At 35.4% G+C, this 19742-nt stretch overlaps 1 protein-coding gene across 1 annotated transcript; it reads right to left on the bottom strand.

The window, feature by feature from the left end:
* Positions 1-7138: 7138 nt before the first annotated feature.
* Positions 7139-10047, bottom strand: LOC111802303 (tyrosine decarboxylase 1-like). Its single transcript, XM_023686614.1, has 2 exons — positions 9405-10047; positions 7139-8170 (listed from the first exon to the last, which is right to left on the bottom strand). The coding sequence occupies exons 1-2, from the start codon at positions 10045-10047 to the stop codon at positions 7305-7307; spliced, it is 1509 nt and encodes a 502-aa protein (XP_023542382.1). The 3' UTR covers positions 7139-7304.
* Between the last annotated feature and the right edge of the window lie 9695 nt (positions 10048-19742).

The following is a 19742-nucleotide window of genomic DNA, read 5'->3' as shown; positions in this document are numbered from 1 at the left end:
CATTTTCTCAAACAAAAACGTGACGTTACAAGTGGGTGAAAAAAACGGTTGTCGAGGCCATGAAACAATGGTAAGATTTAGAGTTCTTTTTTGCTTGAATTTATTTCAAAAAACCTCCACCAGATGTATATAATAACGATTCGATCGTATACTGAAACTAGGATTGTTACAATAATAATTTACTTTGGAAGAATTTTAATATTCTCGTAATTCAAACTAGGAACTGAAAAATCGAACTAGGAATCGGGTACCTAGTCGGTTCTATATGGATCGATGTAGCTAGTCGGTTCTATATACTTCATTAAGCAAAGGTGATGGATAGCCAAGGAAGAAGTCGAGATTGTTTGGGAGCCAAGAAAAAGGAATATTTGGTCCAAATACAAATAAAAAAAGCAATCAATTTCCAATGTCCTAAATTATATTCTATTCTCTTTTAGAAAGTTTGAAAACCTCGTAAGCTCGTGTCCCTAGTTATTATAGTTCGTTATTCTATGGTTTCGGGAAGTTCATTTTATATAAAAAGAGTTTACTTGTGATCTATGATTACCCTTGGCACGACCCGATTTTTGAAGTTTTGAATTTCAGATCGAGACTAAAAGACAAAAGCGAAAACATAAAAGTAAAAATAAAATAAAATAAAAGATGAAAATTCGAAAAAAAAAAAACTCTAAAATGTAAAAATAGAATGACACTCCAAAACTATCCTTAAGTGACCGAACAACTCTTGAATGTTGTTTCACGTTGATCGGTAGCCTGCGGACACCTAAAACAAAGGGGAAGTCATGAGTATAAAAATATATTCAATAAGCAACCTACTTATAGGCTTTCGTCACACACTTAACCTAGTAGATATCCTTAGGCTTTTCTTTGGACTCTAAGAAGTTCGTGAAGAGAATGAACTCTTCATCCACGTAGCGGAAGCATTGGGAACCGTTTTGATTTTTATTATGAATTAAAAGAAAAGCAGTAAATACGATAGTAAAAACTCTACATTTGTAGAAACCCTAGCTTGCAAGACTTCTTGAAGTATTTCAACCATGGAAACGTTCTTCATATTCCACAAGTTCTTCTTTGCTATGACTCGAATACAAGGCCATGGCTTGTGGGAGCCTTTGAAAGAAAATCCCAAAGAAATTGGAGAAGAAGAGTTTCGAGAATTCTCTAGAGATGTAATTTCATTTTCCAACGAAAGTGGGAGAGATTCGTGTGTTTTGGCTCAACCCGAGGGTCCTATTTCGAAAATCTCTCACTATGACTATCGTGATTAATTAGGAACTATTTCATTTCTGTCATAAGATTTTTCTTCAATTTTGTAATACTTAATTTGGAGATCATTTAGATAATTATCTAAATTTAGTTTTTATTGACTTAAACGTCTCATATCTTCTGGTTGACATCAACCAGAAGATATGAAGAAACCTTTCTCATCGCTTTTGATTCATCAATCATGTGTTTTCGAAAAATTCGATCCACATTGACAATAGGTCTGGAGAACATTTCTCGATAAAGACTATATATATATATATATATACTACCATTATAGTGCTCATATACTAATATTATTTTTCTAAATATCAAAATTTTTGTGATCTAACTTATCAGTGAAAGTATATTTGAAATAAATAAAATATTATTTAATTACAAACAATCGAGTACTCATTCCATTTCAGATGAGAACAACACAATGAACCCTATAAATCATTTCTAATGCTATAGTACTTCAGTGATTTAGAACAAGTGCTGCCATAGGGTAGGTCAAGTGTTCCTTCACTAAACCGAGACAATCTCAACCAAACATTATACAAGAACAACTCTTATTCCTATAATATTTAGTTACAATTAGTTCAGTCAAGAACATCATTAACAATCTTAATGATCTCTTCGTAAATGTAGCCCATCATTTTAGATCTTGTAATTTTATCCCAACAAGTGTCGTCGTAGGGTAGGTCAAGTATTGGAAATAAAATTACTATCTCATCCTTCTCAAGAGTTCAACCAGATATTCACCCATGCAAACACCTTCTGTAGGGGGACGGTCCAAAAACCGCCACGAGGCCTTGCACGAATCTCACGTTATGAACCAATGATGGAGACCATAGGATATGTTGACACATTTTCTTCTCCCATTTACTATAAATACTTTCTTAAGATATTCACCTTATATTGACTCATGCAAACACCTTCCATTGGGGGACGTCCAAAAGCCGCCATGAGGCCCCGCATGAATCTCACGGTGTGAATCAATAATAGAGAACGTAGGATATCCTGACATGTATCCTTAATATCTTGATATCTTGATAGACGTCCTTCTCCCACTAAGATTTTGAAATGGGATTTTCTATTACGAAGACAAATTAGGCTAAGCTCATTTATCTAAGTTTCTAATCTACCCTTTCATAACCCTTATGTTGGTTAGATTATTTTTAAGGTGAATTACCAAGTTTTTAAACTATTAAAAATAAAAACTAATAAGATTATGAGCCTACTTAATGAAATTAAATAAATTTTGATTAATTCAATTCCCAGGTCATCTCGGGTAGAGGTGTTCCATTTGTGTCAGCTTAAATACCTCCGCTTAGTTAGAACCTTCGACTTAGACAGAGTCCTCTTATAGTTAATTTTTATTTGAAATTTATTAATCTTTAATTAACTATTAATTACTAGATTAATGAACCCACATGGATTAAACTTTCTTTGATCATATTATAAACTAATTCACTTCTTAAATAATCTTAAAATTTTAGCATTTTAAATTCTTTAGAACCAAATTTAATAGATTACTCAAAATTCTAATCATATTAGATTATACCGTAATCCTATTAGGTAAATATCATACTCAAATGTATATGGAAAATACATGCTCATTAGGAAATTATCTTAATTCTATTGGGAAACACGTAATCAAACTTTTCCAAATATAACATTTATATTCAAAAAAATAATTAAAATGTATAATTATGCTTAACCTATGGTGAGATTTTAAGCTAAATGACATATCTTATGCATTCAATCAATTAATTTAAAACATACGTCAAAACAAAATTGATCAGTATATGCGGCATATACTTTGATTGAAAATAAATTAAATTACAATAGTTTAAATTCAAGACCTATCTTGGTCTTCTCCATCGAAACAATTGCAAATTTAATAAAATTAAATTTTAACATCTTTTCCAAATGTAGACCTATCTTGGTCTTCTCCATCGAAACAATTGCAAATTTAATAAAATTAAATTTTAACATCTTTTCCAAATGTAGATTCGTGTGTTTTTGCTCAACCAGAGGTCTCTATTTACAGAGAGTCTTTGAGAATCTTTGCCAAACAAAAATATATTAATTTGAAGGGTTCATACTAATGGAGTTAGTATTCCTCACTTATAAACCCATGATCATTCCCTAAATTAGTCGATGTGGGACTTCCATCATCCAACACCTCCCCTCGAACAAAGTGCGCCTCCCCTTAATCGAGGCTTGACTCCTTTGGAGTCTTAGTCATTTTTGACTGCCTTCGAGGAGGGGCTTGGTTCCGATACCATGTTAGACGAACACGACTCTCCACAATGGTATGATATCACGACTAAGTTTAGGGCATGGCTCTGATACCATGTTAGACAAACACGACTCTCCACAATGGTATGATATTGTCCACTTTGAGCATAAGCTCTCATGGCTTTGCTTTGGGCTTCCCCAAAAGGCCTCATACCAATGGAGTTAGTATTCCTCACTTATAAACCCATGATCATTCCCTAAATTAGTCGATGTGGGACTTCCATCATCCAACAACATTTATCTAATAAATCCATAAATCACGACAATATACCAAAAAAATTAATTTCGCAAATCAATATTACATATATCACATATATGATTTGAAATACAATACCATCCACCGTACTACTTTTAATTCAAAATAAAAAATCAATAGGCTTTGATACCAATCGAAGGGAATGAACTCTTCATCCCCGTAGCGCAGAAGTATTGAGAACCGTTTTGATTTTTATTATGAATTAAAATAAAAACAATAAATACGAGAGTAAAAACTCTATCTTTGTAGAAACCCTAGCTTGCAACACTTTTTGAAGTTCCAACCATGCAAACGTTCATCATATTCCACAAGTTCTTCTTTGCTATGACTCGAACACAAGGCCAAAGCTTTTGGGAGCCTTTGAAAGAAAATCTCAAAGGGATTGGAGAAGAAGAGTTTCGAGAATTCTCTAGAGTAATTTCATTTTCCAGATAAAATGGGAGAGATTCGTGTGTTTTTGCTCAACTTGAGGGTTCTATTTACTTGGAGAATCTTTGCCAAATAATATATTTGTATATTTAATATATCTAATATATTTGTATATTTAATATATCTAATATATTTTATCCATTTATATTTAACATATCTAATATATTAAATATTAATTTGTATCTTTTAAATAAATATTAATATATATTTGAACACTTAAAATTAATATATCTAATATATTAAATATTAATTTGACATTTCAAATTAAATTTATTTTCTCCTTTATATTTAATATATCTATTATATTAAATATCAATTTTAACCCTTCAAATTTTCTTTCAAATAAATTGAACCTTTTAATGTTACTATGAGCTAGCAAGGAAACCTTATGAACCTACCGATTATAAGCTCTCATGATACACAATTAATTAATCAAATTTTCTAATTAATCAATTTTTATTCATTAACTATATGTCACTCCACTATAGAACTAGAGTTGCACTCTTATGTACTGTAGGACAAGTTATGTCTATTGATATAACCATTACAAGCAAGTCGATCCTCCACGAGTTGTTCATAATTACAGCTGGGTCAAAGGTCTGTTTTACCTCTGTAATTACATTTTTCACCATAAGTACCATTGATTCTCTAATGAACAATTTGTTTATGATCCAATCATAAACCAAGTCCCTCTCAAGCCGATGAGAGGGTGGGGCCCCATTGTTCAAGTTCCGAAATCAGTACTTAAGAGAACAACTCATCTACTTTCCTTATATGGAAAGGAGTGAATTCCATCTCATGATATTATGTTCTCAACTCCGTATTTGGTCAAATCCCCAAGATAGTAGGCATATTGAATTGGCTAGAAGAGTCATTCTCACCCATGTAAATGAAAGGACAAGCCCTCACGGGCAGGAGTTCATAACTCACTCAGGATTAAGATCGAGTCGTATATGATCATCATGTGAAATATTAATCTTCTTAATTAATGGAGTTATAAAGAGAGATTAAATATTTCTTGGTCTAGACTTATACAAACGCATTGTATGGGATACCACCACTTGCATGTCTCCACATGAATGATTTCGATCAAATCATTTGTAACGATTACAAAGTGGGTTGTATTAATAGTGTTACCAGGATAAGGCACCCAACCTTATCTATATACTATAGACTCTTTAGGTTATTACTTGAACACGATCCTCATGTATGTCAACCACATACTGTTCAAGATTACATTAATAACCTTAGATTTTCATACCATGAATAACAATTAAATTACAAATAAAATTATTGTTAAAAACTAAATAATTAATTACGAGGCTTTAGATCATAAATCCCAACAATCTCTCACTCGCACTAAAGCTGATGAGACATGTGTCCTAGGGCATACTCTATACCCAATATGTTATCCCACTCGCCCTAGAGAATATGAGATATGTCTCGTAATCCTAGACATTCTAGGTGACCCTCAAACACTTTAGCCTAGAGAGCTATTTTATATACATCAAAATAATTATCATTAAAAGTCATCTGGGTCAGTACCACGATGCTTTCTCTCAATATCATTCTTTATAGATTGACCTTTTATAATTTCCTTAATATTAGTCTTTGTATCACTAAGATCCGTGAAAAGTGAAAGACTAAATCATATCTGAAACACCTTTCAAATATTTAAGAAATTATTATAGTCACACAAGTCGTTTTGTTGCTTTAAAAGCAAAAAATATTCCACTTGTATACCATATTTCACAATTTAAGGTAAAATTGATCTTTAACATAAATTTCTCTAAATTATGTAACTATTGTATTGCCTTAAAGATCAAATCTTTAACTCCATACACAAAATATAAAATTCTCATTATCCATCCCTAGTTTGAGAAAACTTTAATTTTCATTTAATGGTCATACCATTAGTTTAACTAACTGTATATCTAACGTTAATTCTCATCTGCCCATTAATTGTCTCCCACTCAGGAAAGATAATTAAACGTACTCTCAACATTTGAGGTTACTTAGGATACTATTCCTCTGACTCTGTATTTCAATGATCATTATCATTCTTTGAAGTCTTGCACCAAATATTTGACAACAATTTGACAACAATTTTGTTAGTATAATATATATGAGACAATATTAACGTTTATCCTTAAATCTCTATTTTTAGGACATACAGAATTACCCCTAACCTAAGTTAATTTGAGTTGGGTAAAGAAATAGAAAATAATCTAAAACTTGTTTGGAAATCTAGAAATTTTGACGAAAGAGCAGAATGCGTAGGTGACAGCACGTGATGACCCGTTCGACCTGTTTCTCTATTTTTCATCTCGATTTCGATACTAACCCTAACTTTTGTTGAATAAGACCAACCAGAGAGATTCCAAAAAATTTGGAGCTCCTAACACGTTGAAAAGCTAACTTGGGAAGACACGTGTCATCTAAGTAAGTAACCACACAGATTTTAGGCAAGTAATACGGGTAGAGATCACTAGGACATGCTAGGGTGTGAGCATTCTTTACCTTTTGTAGTTAGAAAATGTATGTTAAGGACTTTGGAAGGACGTTTTTGAATGAATATGTATTGTATGTATGTTATGGTAAAATTATCGTTATTCCCCTAGGTTGATTGGAAGTTTCCACATCGATTGGAGAAGCGAACGAGCGGTAGCAAGGACGCTAGGCCCCGAAGAGGAGTGAATTGTGAGATTTCATATACTTGGGTTGGAGAATGAAAAATTCTTTATAAGGGTGTGGAAACCTCTCCGTAATTGACGCGTTTTAAAAACCTTGAGATGAAGCCCGAAAGGGAAAGTCCAAAGAAGACAGAGTATAATATATATTTCATTTTTCAAAAGTTTCATTCTATACTCAATTTTTTTGAAAAATTCAAAAATACCCGCAGAATTAGTACGTGAATGAAACCATTAATTTCATGTTTAAAAAATACTCATAAACAACCATAAGTAGCATTAATATTGAGGACAAAGATGATCTATGAAGTATCGATAAACGGTTTCTCCGCTCACGTACTTCATTTATTCATATTATTAATATTATTAAATGCATTGCCTTAAATACCCTCCATGACCATGACCTTCTCCGCCAGTTCCTGCACCAACTTCCACGTCGAGACGACATGTCGTTCCTTCGTCATCATCCCACCGATGGTAATCCGAATCACAAACACTCCTTTAACCACCGTATGAATCATAAACGCTTTCCCCGACTTATTAATCTCCTCCAGCAATCTCGCATTCATCACATTCGACATGTCGACATCCCAAAACGACAATCGGAAACAAACCATCCCAAAATTCCTCGGCGCAACCAGCTCGAACCGTGGATCTCTCTTCACCATCTCCTCAAAAAGCTTCGCCATTTCCACATGATGTCTAATAAAACTCCTCAAATTCTCCTGTCCATAGCTTTTCATCACAACCCATAATTTAATTGCATGAAACCGGCGGCTAAGCGTGATTTGCCAGTCTTTAAAATCCACCACTTCGCCGGAATCCGTGGCGGCGTTTCTCAAATACGGCGGGTTTGTTGACAGAGAGTTCTTTAACGCCGATGGGTCTTTTAGCCATAGACAGCAACAATCCGGCGCTGAGAAGAATTGTTTGTGGGTGTTTAAGCTGATGGAGTTTACGTTTTCTACGCCGTTGAGGAAGTGGCGGAGCTCTGGACAAATGCAGGCGCTTCCGGCGTAGGCGGCGTCGACGTGAACCCAGATTTTGTGTGGTTGGGCTACGGCGGTAAGTGGACCTAGTGGGTCGACGGCGTTGGTGGAAGTGGTTCCGATTGTTGCACAAAGGTAAAATGGGATGAACCCGTTTTCGATGTCGGATTGGATTGCGATTCTTAGAGAGTTTGGAGATAGCGCATATAGCTCGGATTTTGTTGTTTCGATTACTCGCAAGTTTTCTTCTCCAAAACCTGAGTAAAAGATGTTGGAGGATTATTGATACGGAGTTCAATGTAAGCTAATTAAGGAGATGATTACGAGTCTATAAGTAAGAAATACATCTACGTTGCTATAATGCTCTTAGTGGACAATATCATAACATTTTGAAATCTCGGTATCAGAATCATGCCTTTAACTTAGTCAGACTAATAGAATCTTCAAATGCCGAACAAAGAAGTTGTTAGTTTCGAAGGTTTAGTCAAAAAGTGACTCAAGTGTTGAATAAATAGTGTAATTTGTTCAAGGGCTCTAGAGAAAGGAGTCAAGCCTCGATAAAGCGGAAATTCTATGGTGTACTTTGTTCGAGGGGAGGAAAATTGTTGAGGATTGTTGGGAGGGATTACCACCGTGGCTAATTAAGGAGATACTAATGAGTTTATAAGTAAAGAATACATCTCCAGTGTTACGAGGTCTTTTAGGGAACCAAAAGCAAAACCATGAGACTTCATATTCAAATTGGACAATATCCTACCATTGTGAAGAGTCGTGGTTTCTAACATGGTATCAGAATCATACCCTTAACTTAGCCATACTAATAGAATTCTCAAATGTCGAACAAAGAAGTTGCTAATCTCGAATGTGTAGTCAAAAAGTGACTCAAGTGTTGAACAAATGGTGTAATTTGTTCGAGGGCTCTAGAGAATGGAGTCAAGCCTCGATTAAGAGGAGACTCTATGGTGTACTTTGTTCAAGGGGAGGAATATTGTTGATGATTGTTGGGAGAGAGTTCCACGTTGGCTAATTAAGGGGATAATCATGGATTTATAAGTAAAGAATACATCTTCATTGGTATGAGTTCTTTTGGAGAAACCAAAAGAAAAACCATGAGAGTTTATGCTCAAAGTGGACAATATCATATCATTGTGAAGGGTCGTGATTCCTAACATGGTATCAGAACCCTGCTCTTAACTTAGTCATACTAATAGAATCCTCAAATGTCAAACAAAAAAGTTGCTAGCTTCAAAGGTTTAGTCAAAAGTGACTCAAGTGTCAAACAAATGATGTAATTTGTTCGAGGACTGTAGAGAAACGAGTCGAACCTCGATTAAGGGGAGACTCTATCGTGTAATTTATTCGAGAGGATTGTAAAGGATTGTATCTCTATTGGTACGAGGTCTTTTAGAAAAATAAGACAATATCATACCATTGTGGAGAGTCGTAATTCCTAACAAAAAGTAGGTTATGTTGTATCGATGATCTACTAACCTGCAACATGAGCTGCCTTTTTCAGGCACATATGAGTTTGATCCGATGCATAAACAACCAGCTTACTAAATTTATCTCTTCCAATCTCTCTAAGCTTCTGGTCCCTCGCCGCCACCAAAGTGCACAAAATAGCTTCACAAGTAGTTCCCTGAAGAACGCCGCCGCCACCGCCGCCACCGGAGAAGAGAAAAGACTTGGGAAGCTTTAACATCTCACCAAGCCAATCAACAACCAACATTTCAAGCTCCGTCACCGCCGGCGACGACAGCCAATTAAAACCATTAACATTAAAGCCAGAGCTAAGCATTTCTCCAAGAAAAGCCGCAGTGCTTTTACTAGCAGAAAAGTAAGCATAAAAATTAGGGTGTTGCCAGTGAGTGATACCCGGAACCACAAATCGGCTGACATCTTGAAGAATCTGCTCCAAAGATTCCGGAACATTTGGAGCTGATTCTTCTGGAATGTTTTTTCGGAGATAACCAGGATGAACTTGGCTAAGAACTGGATATTGTTCGATGTTTTTGTAATAATCTGCTATGAAATCCACAACTTTGTGTGCTTGACTTCTGAATTCTTCTGGATCTATCGGGTCGATCACATGAATGTCGTTCTCGTGTTCGTTCTCGTGTTCGATGCTACCCATTTGAAAATGTTTTGTTGTCGATGCATATCTTCCTAAATTGCTCCACCTTTTATAGAGCGGAAATTATTTGGTACGAATTATTTAATGAAATCGTTACAATATGGATCTTCTAATAACCCATTAAATACAAAATCCAATACTTTATTCAATCACAATAATAGAGATCTTTTAAATACTTCAATAATTTATTCTCATTAAATATGTGACCGCACACCGTACAGGTCCACCGATAGCAGATGCTGTCCTCTTTGTGTTTTCCCTTTCGGGCTTCCCCTCAAGGCTTTTAAAGGTTTTCACACCCTTAATAAATGGTGTTTCGTTCTCCCCAACTAATGTGGGATTCTCACAGTCCAATCGCCTTCGGGGCCAGCGTCCTCGCTATCCTCACAAGATATCTGATGCTTAATAAGTTCTTTATACGAAGGGAGTTACACTTAAATTCGTTGAACCTAATACAAAATTATTGATCACAATTATACAGCGATTTGCTCGAATAATTTATCTATATAGAGAAGGTGAGGACCAATAATTTTCTAATGGAAAAGGGAATTAGAGAGAGAGGGGAAAAGTTAACCTAGCATTTAAATTCTTTAAATCTAATACAAAATTATACATCATAATTATACAATGATCTAAGAACAAAATTATCTACCACAATTATAGAGCGATCTTTACACGAGAGTATATTTTTCTTTTAGCTCGAAATTTTGATTATGATAGATCGCTACTTGGTTGTTGCCTACGAGCCAAAAGCTAACCGTATTATCAATCTCCCAAAGGGGAATAAGTTATGCATGCCTCCAACTTCCTTTTTCAATTTGGTCGGGTTCATCTTTAATCTAATTTATTGAAAAAACATATAAAGACAGATATTCAACTTATAGATGGTAAGCTTTTTTTATCTCTTAAACTCTCGTTACACTTAACAATGGAACACTCGAGTAAAGGAGGAGTACATGAATGAATCGAAACCATATTCAAATGAGAGCGATCTTGAAAATAAGATAACTAAGAAAGTTACCTTTTTTTCAGTGGCAGAACTCCATAGTTAAAGCGTATTTTGCTTGAAATGATTCTATATTAGATGACATCCTGACAGTATTCTTACTATGCATGTGAGTGAGAACAAAACATATGAAAAGACTGGTTGGTACGTGAGGATAGTCTTCAATCTTGAAAGCGAGAAGTAGGTGACGTGACCGGAAGATCCTTCTCATCCCCTCACATCTTTAGCTTGGTGTCCATGTGCGAGAATTGCTATTAATAGTTGCACCTGATTTGGTTGATAGCTGCACTCATGGCGATGATCTGCTATCATGGACATTTTTGGCTTAATATCCACGAGGCCTATCGACAGCCTCCACCACCCCACAACCTAAAGACAATGACATCAAACGACGCGGGGAAAAAGCGCCCATTTTTTATTCTGATACTCATAACTGTTCTGGCGGGTTGATTTATGAACAAAATTTTATGGACTGAGAATTGATTCTTTGACAAGAGGATTATCCAAACCTTTCTTTAGACAGCTATTCGGATAATATTGCAGCTTTTTTTGTGATAATCCAAAAGCTGCAATAATGTTATAAGAAGCTATATCGGCGTTAATTCTATTCGTGCACGAGACCAGGTCTCGTGAAGANTTTTTTTTTTTTTTTTTTTTTTTTTTTTTTTTTTTTTTTTTTTTTTTTTTGCCAGAGCTTTTGATAAAAATGAATCCTTCGAAGGAAATTTCGTGTTCGGAATCGATTGTGGCTTCGATGGATTACTTGATCAAGATAGCTGGTTGAATATGGCTCTGGATCGAAGTACACCAAAACAAATTAATGAAGCAAAAAGAATAATTGGAGGAGAGTTTTTTTTTTTTAACGAAAAACCTTGAATACTATGATTTTCAATTTTATTTGTTAGTCCATTGGTAAGACTACTTATAGGAGAGAAAATACTAATAGATTTCTAAACTTTCTAAACTTTATCTATTAGTTACCAGCATGTTACTCAAGTTAATAACTACTAACAATTATTCTAAAATTGATGGGAGTTAATAACTTTCTTTTTGCTAGGTAAAGCTTATTGATTCACATTCTCCTCGGTAAGCTTGACTTTGCTCGAGATTCTTCACTTCTAGTAACTCCTGCATGTTTGTAGATTTAATCCTTGCTAGGGTCTTGGTGAGAATGTGTGCACGTTGCTTTCTAGTGTCAACTTTGGTTGGTCCCTAGTCAATTGTAACGACACTAGATTTTTATTAACCTAAAGTCACTACTGTGTTACGTAACTGTTTTATGCGGAAATAATCCTTTGAAACTAATCATAAAACATTGTCATCGACTTACACGTTTAATAAAGGTATTTAAAACAAATCAATGGAAAAACTAAAATAGAAATAAGAAAAAAAAAAAAAAAAAAATAGAAATACCCTCTACTAACATATAGTCTACGAAAATTAAATAGAACTATCTTATGCATGTGCCATGGTATTTAAAATTGCGATGTCATCGCCCGCCGTGTAGGGGAGTCTTGCCTTTACTGGAAAAATAAAAGTAGCACGTGGCTTGAGTATTTTAAAAACTACTCAGTACCATTGGGGTTAGATGCAAGCACATACAATTATGAATTAGACATATAATTTAAATCCATATTCTCTTAGGTAACTTTCCTTAGTGGGTCATTCGATGTATATTTACTATTCTACACACGACTTATACGTGTGAATATGGACCCACCAATCGGTTGCACACCTCTTGAGCCCCTTTCCTGGTCGGGCTAACATTCTTTGGTGCTCTTGCCATACAACTGGTAGGAAAAGTGATTGTCATAGTATTATGATAAACGCAATCATTTTTCTTTTCGTAATGTACCCATCCGTACCCATCATAAATTGGAAAATTTCTTGATGCATGAGGTCCCAACCTTTTTCATTTATCGAACCATGTAAAAACAACCCCTCACATTTTCCTTCATATCGGGGTTGTATAACGTATCGAAACATATTTACTGGGTGTCATTCGTATCATACATCGTATCATGTCATATCATGCATATAACATGTCCTCCAACATACCATACCATATCATGCACGTATCATATCATAAACCATATCACAATATGCATCCTATCATCAAACATATCATATCATCCGCACATCATACCATAACATGTATCATATCATTAACATATCATATCACAAACATATCATTTCATAAACATTTCACACATATAAAACGTTGCAAAATCATGGGGCATGTATCATCATACATGACACAAACTTCTAACCATACGATAGTAAGAACACTTACTTGGTTGGCCTTATGAGAATATTCACTCAATTTCTTTAATAATTTTATTTTTCTAATCTAATTTTAACTTGAATTGAGAAATTGAGCATCATACTAACCTTTATTGCCTTAGATAAGGTTAAATTCTACTCCGGGAGGGTAAAAAATGAGGAAATCAGTACAAATTTCCTAAAACCGAGTCGAATGACTGAATTTCGAGCTGAGGAGACGCACTTGAGCCTAGCCAAGCCGCACCGAGCCAACTGAGTTGAAGGAGTCGAGGGTTGTATGCATGACACATGGCAAGGGGAGAAGCTGACGTGTACATGGGTCGCGTTTTGGGTTGAGGTGTATACTTCAGGTTTGTGCGGTTCGTCTACTCAAATTGCGAGCGTCTATGCCGAGCGTCAGGATATTGGATCGTGGTACTGTCTGGGCTGCGATTCCTAAAGAGATTGGGTTTGGGCAGTTGTGCATGGGTCGAGACTCCTGATTAGGCTGCAAATGGATACCTGAGGTTGGATCTGTCCCGATGAAGCTTTGAAATTGATGAAATGTGTTGGATGATGAAAGTCTCACATCGGCTAATTTAGGGAATGATCATGGGTTTAGAAGTGAGAAATACTAACTTCATTGGTTGAGGCCTTTTGGGAAGCTCAAAGCAAAGCCATGAGAGCTTATGCTCAACGTGGACAATATCATACTATTGTGGAGAATCGTATTCGTTTAACATGGTATCAGAGCCATGCCCTAAACTTAGTCGTGCCAATAGATTGGTAAATCCTCAAATATCGAACAAATAACTCCAAAAGAAAAGGAGTCAAGCCTCCTCGAAGGCAGTAAAAAATGACTAAGACTCCAAAGGTGTCGAGCCTCGATTAAGGGGAGGCACACTTTGTTCGAGGGGAGGTGTTGGATGATGAAAGTCCCACATCGGTTAATTTAGGGAATGATCATGGGTTTAGAAGTGAGGAATACTAACTCCATTGGTTGAGGCCTTTTGGGAAGCCCAAAGCAAAGCCATGAGAGCTTATGCTCAGAGTGGACAATATCATACCATTGTGGAGAGTCGTGTTCGTTTAACAAAATACAGCACCAAACTTGTTGTTGAGCATACATGTACCTTCAAAACAATCTGTGACAAGCTTCAGGCTTCAGGCCATTGGCAAACCGTCGAGGACATTGATAAAGTGCATTAGTTCCTTCTTGGACTCGGCACTTGATTTTTCAACTTTTTCTATTGCTTAGATGACTTTCACCCTTCTCCCCTATTTTGTATATTTAGTCTCTAAAGCTGAAAGTTTTGAGTTGTTACAGCGCTTCTTTGAGTCTTCTTACTGCACTCCTACGACATTCACAGTCTCTAATCATGGCCGCACCCATGAAAATCATCCTGCTTCCATAGCAACCAATAAGGTCATTCTCATTCCCACGGCAAAAACTTTTCTAACTGAAGACGAACTCAATTGAGTCAAGGTCATCAACCATTTTGCTGCCAAATATGCCGCACGAAGGGCCATTATGTTGACCGTTACAACCAACAATACGCTTGGATTGACTCTGCTCATGCTCACCTTGCCGAAGCTTTCAACATGTCATGTTCTATTGCTAGACTCGACACTACTGATTGATTTTTAGACATTGATGTTTTGACCTATATGATCACCAATCCATCTATTTTGGATCATTCCAAAAATTACACACTCTGTGATGGTAGGAAACATTGCATCTATCCTCATTACCCACATTGGTACTCTTTCTACTTTTCCAAACATTTAGTTATTAGATATTTTGGTTGTCCCTCATCTCACTAAAGATCTTCTTTCAATTAGTAAATTAACATTTGACTTTCCTACCTGGATTACATTAACTAATAATCTTCGTATTGTCCAGAATCGTCAAACAGGAAGGGTGGTGGTGATCGGTAAAAGTGATAGAGGGTTATAGGTACTAGGGCGCAACAACTCTCCTTTTATTTATATCCTTAAAATAAATCTATACGTAATTCATATGATTATGGCATGTTCACTTGGGTCATGTGAACTATTGTGTTATTTCTTTCTTAAAACAAAAGAGGACATCTTTCTCTTACATCTTTATTGTCTTCTCCATCACTATTTAGTACCTATCAACTTGTGAAAAGTCATTGATTGTCTTGTTCCCGCAATTAACATAGATCATGTAACGACCCTATTTTTCTACTGAAATAGAGTAACTACGATATGTATGACGTGACCTTTTTATGCAAAAATATTCCTTTAATATATTTCAAAAACGATGTTATGGACTTACAAGTTAAAAATAAAATCCTTAAATCTATGCAACGCTTATATAAGGAACCAAGAAGGACAAGCCCTTCGTTTGAACACCAGCATGCGAACAGAGTTTCAAGGAACTTAAGAAAATGTTGGTGACTACATCAGTTCTCTCAGTACCAGATGGGTCAGACAACCTTGTAGCGTAAAGAGATGATAAGGTTTTAGGGTTCATGCTTATGCGAAGGGTAACGTAATAGCTTACGCTTCAAGGCAACTGAAGGAGCATGAATGAAATTACCCTACTCACGATCTTGAATTAGCATTTGTAGTGTTTTTCTTGAAGACGTGGCGACATTACCTGTATGAAGAAAAAGTGCAATTATACACTGACTATAAGTGCCTCAAGTACTTATTCATGCCAAAGGAATTGAATATGAGATAGTGAAGATGTTTGAAACTGGCAAAGGAGTATGTTGATTCTAGATAACTATTGTGTGCATACTCAGTTAATCTCCATAACCTATTATGAAGTCTAGGGCTTTGTGGTTAGAGTTACAAATCACTGAGTTTAGATCTAACAATTCTCTAGGAGCCTAACAGATCACCACGGCAAATGTAGCACCTTAGGAGTATTCTTAGGCATCTAGTTGCGTGNTGGGGGGGGGGGGGGTTCTAATCAGTACCCACTGCTCCTAGCCGTTTCACATGAAAAACGTGAGACCCACATCGTTTAGCCCATTAGCTACATGGGATAAGGGAGGGGTCGCGCCCTCCAATGAGGGAGACTATCATGGACGTAGGAGGTACTCAGCACACCCCTAGTTAAGATATCATATAGTCTTAGATAGCCATGTACGAGGTAGCGCCTCATAGAGAGATACCCGTCATTCACAACTTGACATAAGGAACTCTTAGGGCTTAAATGAAAGGACAAAGAACCGGAATAGTCCCAATAGGATAAGACCAGAACCAGATGTCCTAAAGTCAATGAGAAACTCGTGGGAATATGTTCAGTCTAGAATGCGACGAGAGCCTACAAGTAGATGGCTTACTGAGTATAATTTTTATACGCATCCCAGTTTTCTTTCCATTTTCAGGTGTTCATAGGCTACTGATCAAGGTGGAGGAGTGTTCGAGAGCTGTGCGGTCACAGAGGGGGTCATTCTGGAGTGTCAGTCCGTTTTCGCATTTTGGAGTCTTTTTTATTCTATTTTATATTTGTACCTTTGTAATATTTGAAACTGTACACTTCTCTTTTCTTTTTATTTTAATTTTATNTTTTTTTTTTTTTTTTTTTTTTTTTTTTTTTTTTTTTTTTTTTTTTTTTTTTTTTTGTTAATTCTCGCTTACGAACTGAGTTTCGAAGCTTCGAAAATTGGATCGTGACAGTTCAACTTGTTTTTCTCGACTTAGGTGGCTCGACTTGAAGTCTCGGGACCATTTCGTACCACTTTGGACAGTCCTAGAGTCATTTTTTACATTTTCAGAAGCATTTAAGGTCAGTATGACATCATTTTGATCAATTTAAGTTACTTTTTAGCTGAAAGTTGATTGAGTTGACTCTGTTAAATGAATTGAATCATCTAATATGCCTTCACTCGATATCGTAGGTCCACATAGATTGAATCAGATTTCAAAGATAGCTTCGAACTAGCATTAGGGATATGATAGTAATTCTAGCTTAGGTCAACCAAGTAAATGTCTTGGATTGGTTTGGTTGGATGAATTGAATGATGTATAAACGACACATGCTTTGTGACCCTCCATGTGCCATGTTTTATAATTGTATGACATGTATTATGTTACGTTATATTATGCAATGACTTATATTACGATATGTATATTGTAAGTTAGGCGATGAGATGTTTATGTTATGTTATGGATTTTGTTGTGACTTCCATGTCGTATGATGTATAATACTTCTAAATGATATGTCATGCACGTTATGTTAGCATGGGTACTTTAGGATTATGAAATATTGTTTAGTCACCTATGTATTCATGAAAGTTATGTTACGAAAGAACAAATGTTCGACTTGCATCATACGTTATATTATGGTTTAAAGCTATGGAAACCTCATGCATTTTTGTATCTCGCATGCATTGGGATACTTCTCCGTTATGATGAGTACGAATGCTTACATTGCAATATATATGTATGTCATGATATTATGAGGGCTCTTTTTCCTTCATGGCTCCTACTTCGTGAGAGTGCACTAGCTAAAGAGTAGGTCAGGGGATATGTATACGCCCGCATACATAGGCTGTGTGTAGAGAAGTACTACACATCTAATTTTTGTCTCGACTGAAAAGCAGAGTTCAAGGCTATGAAATTTTTTTTTTTATGAAATGATAGGTCCCACCATGATTGCTTGTATATGCACTTTCAAACCCGAATAGTGGGGTTGCTTGTATATGCACTTTCACTCTCACTCTTGCTTCCCTCTCTTTTTTTTTTGCCAACTTGTTGGTATTGAGTGACAAAACATAGGCATAACTATAATCGAATTGAATGGAACTAACTAAAATCGAATCGGTATCGGTTTCTATTAGGATATTGAGGAAATCTCAACTTCCTCAATTGAAACACTTGAGACTTGAATGGTTTAGTTCATAAGATTCTAAAACCGACTTAAAATTCAATCTACTCAATTTACGAACTTATATTCAATAAATGGGTTTGGTTAATTCAAGCTCCATTGATTTCCTTTCATCCAATAGTATACCCCAAAGAAAAATCGAGCATTACAGAAAACATAAACGCCCCAAAAAAAAGTAAAGTACATTATAGATGGTCACACTACGAGCTCGACGGGACCATACACCCACTACACAAATAGTATCAAATTGCCTATTAATATATGTTTCGCTACATATACTTAAAATCATGTGTAGCTCTTACCTTCTCTCATAAATAAAATTTTGGATCTAAATCTTGAAGTCCAACTACTCAAATGAAGATGAAATTTTGGAAAGAGATAAGATCAAATCATATATAAGTTCATTAATATGAACATCTAATTTTTTGGTCGATAATATATATTTTAACCAATTAAATTATGTTTAAGCTATCGAAAGAGCATTCCTCTTGGATAGTGTTCGTGACTAATTTGATCGATCGAGAGGATATTATTCATCCGATCATTTTAGGATTTGAAGTGATAGTTCAAACAATTTTTAAATAGGTTAATTGAATATTTGAATCCAAACCATTTATTAAAAAAAAATGAATCCAAAATAACATAATATATTTTTATTAATAAAAGAAAGTACAAATGTAGATTAAGGCTTCAAATCATAATAATAAAAGAAAAAATAATTGCAAATTAGTTAATAAAAAACATACAAATACACTATCCTTCCTTAAATTAGCCAACTTAGGAACCTCTCCAAAACTTAGAACAATCATCAACAAGAAATTTAGTGGACTCAAGTCCATTTCATTAAATTATAACAACGAATCCTAATTTAAAATTGTTCGAAACAAAAAGAAAGCAGTCAGGATGAACAAAAGGTCCAATCAGAATCACAATATGCTAATTGGTAAAGGGAGCGAGTCGTCTTCTTCAACGACATCGTCATCGTCTTCTTCTATTGTAGCCACAGGCGACGAACCAATCAAATGGGAAATGCGATCAAGTGAAATGCTAGTTCAGAAGCGCACCGACAAATCGGAATCTCCGGCGCCTGATTCTCCACCTCAAAATCAAATTCGGGGCCGCCCGATTAGATATCGCCATCAACTCCCCATCCCCATTCGGTAAAGAAACGTAGTAGTTTTGAGCCAATCATCAAAAACAATTTATAAAACAATGTTATGGACTTACACGTGAATATATAATTGTGCATGAGGTCCCCTTATTTTCTACCGTGGTGTAACAAATCATGCAAGACAACTTTTATTCTTTCATCACATTTTACACTCGGTAATATGCATATATAAACTCTTATAAAAATATTTCATCTTATTTCAAAACGTATTATAGCATATCACAGCATATCATGACCTAACATAACATACCGTAGTGTATCATGACATCTCATAATATAACATAGTTTATTGTAACATAACATGACACTTCATTTATATCATAGCGACACATAACATAACATCACATATCAAGGCATATCACACATATGTCATGAGTAAGGCCACTGAA

This window comes from Cucurbita pepo, chromosome LG09, assembly GCF_002806865.2.
Source record: "Cucurbita pepo subsp. pepo cultivar mu-cu-16 chromosome LG09, ASM280686v2, whole genome shotgun sequence".
NCBI lineage: Eukaryota > Viridiplantae > Streptophyta > Magnoliopsida > Cucurbitales > Cucurbitaceae > Cucurbita > Cucurbita pepo.
This window is presented reverse-complemented; position numbering and strand designations above follow the sequence as displayed.

Bases quoted from the DNA above. Each gene is read 5' to 3' on its own strand.
- LOC111802303 (XM_023686614.1), bottom strand. From the start codon at position 10,047: ATGGGTAGCATCGAACACGAGAACGAACACGAGAACGACATTCATGTG. The intron at 8,171-9,404 runs GTTAGTAGATCA...TCTTTTACTCAG, and splicing joins AAAGGCAGCTCATGTTGCAG to GTTTTGGAGAAGAAAACTTG.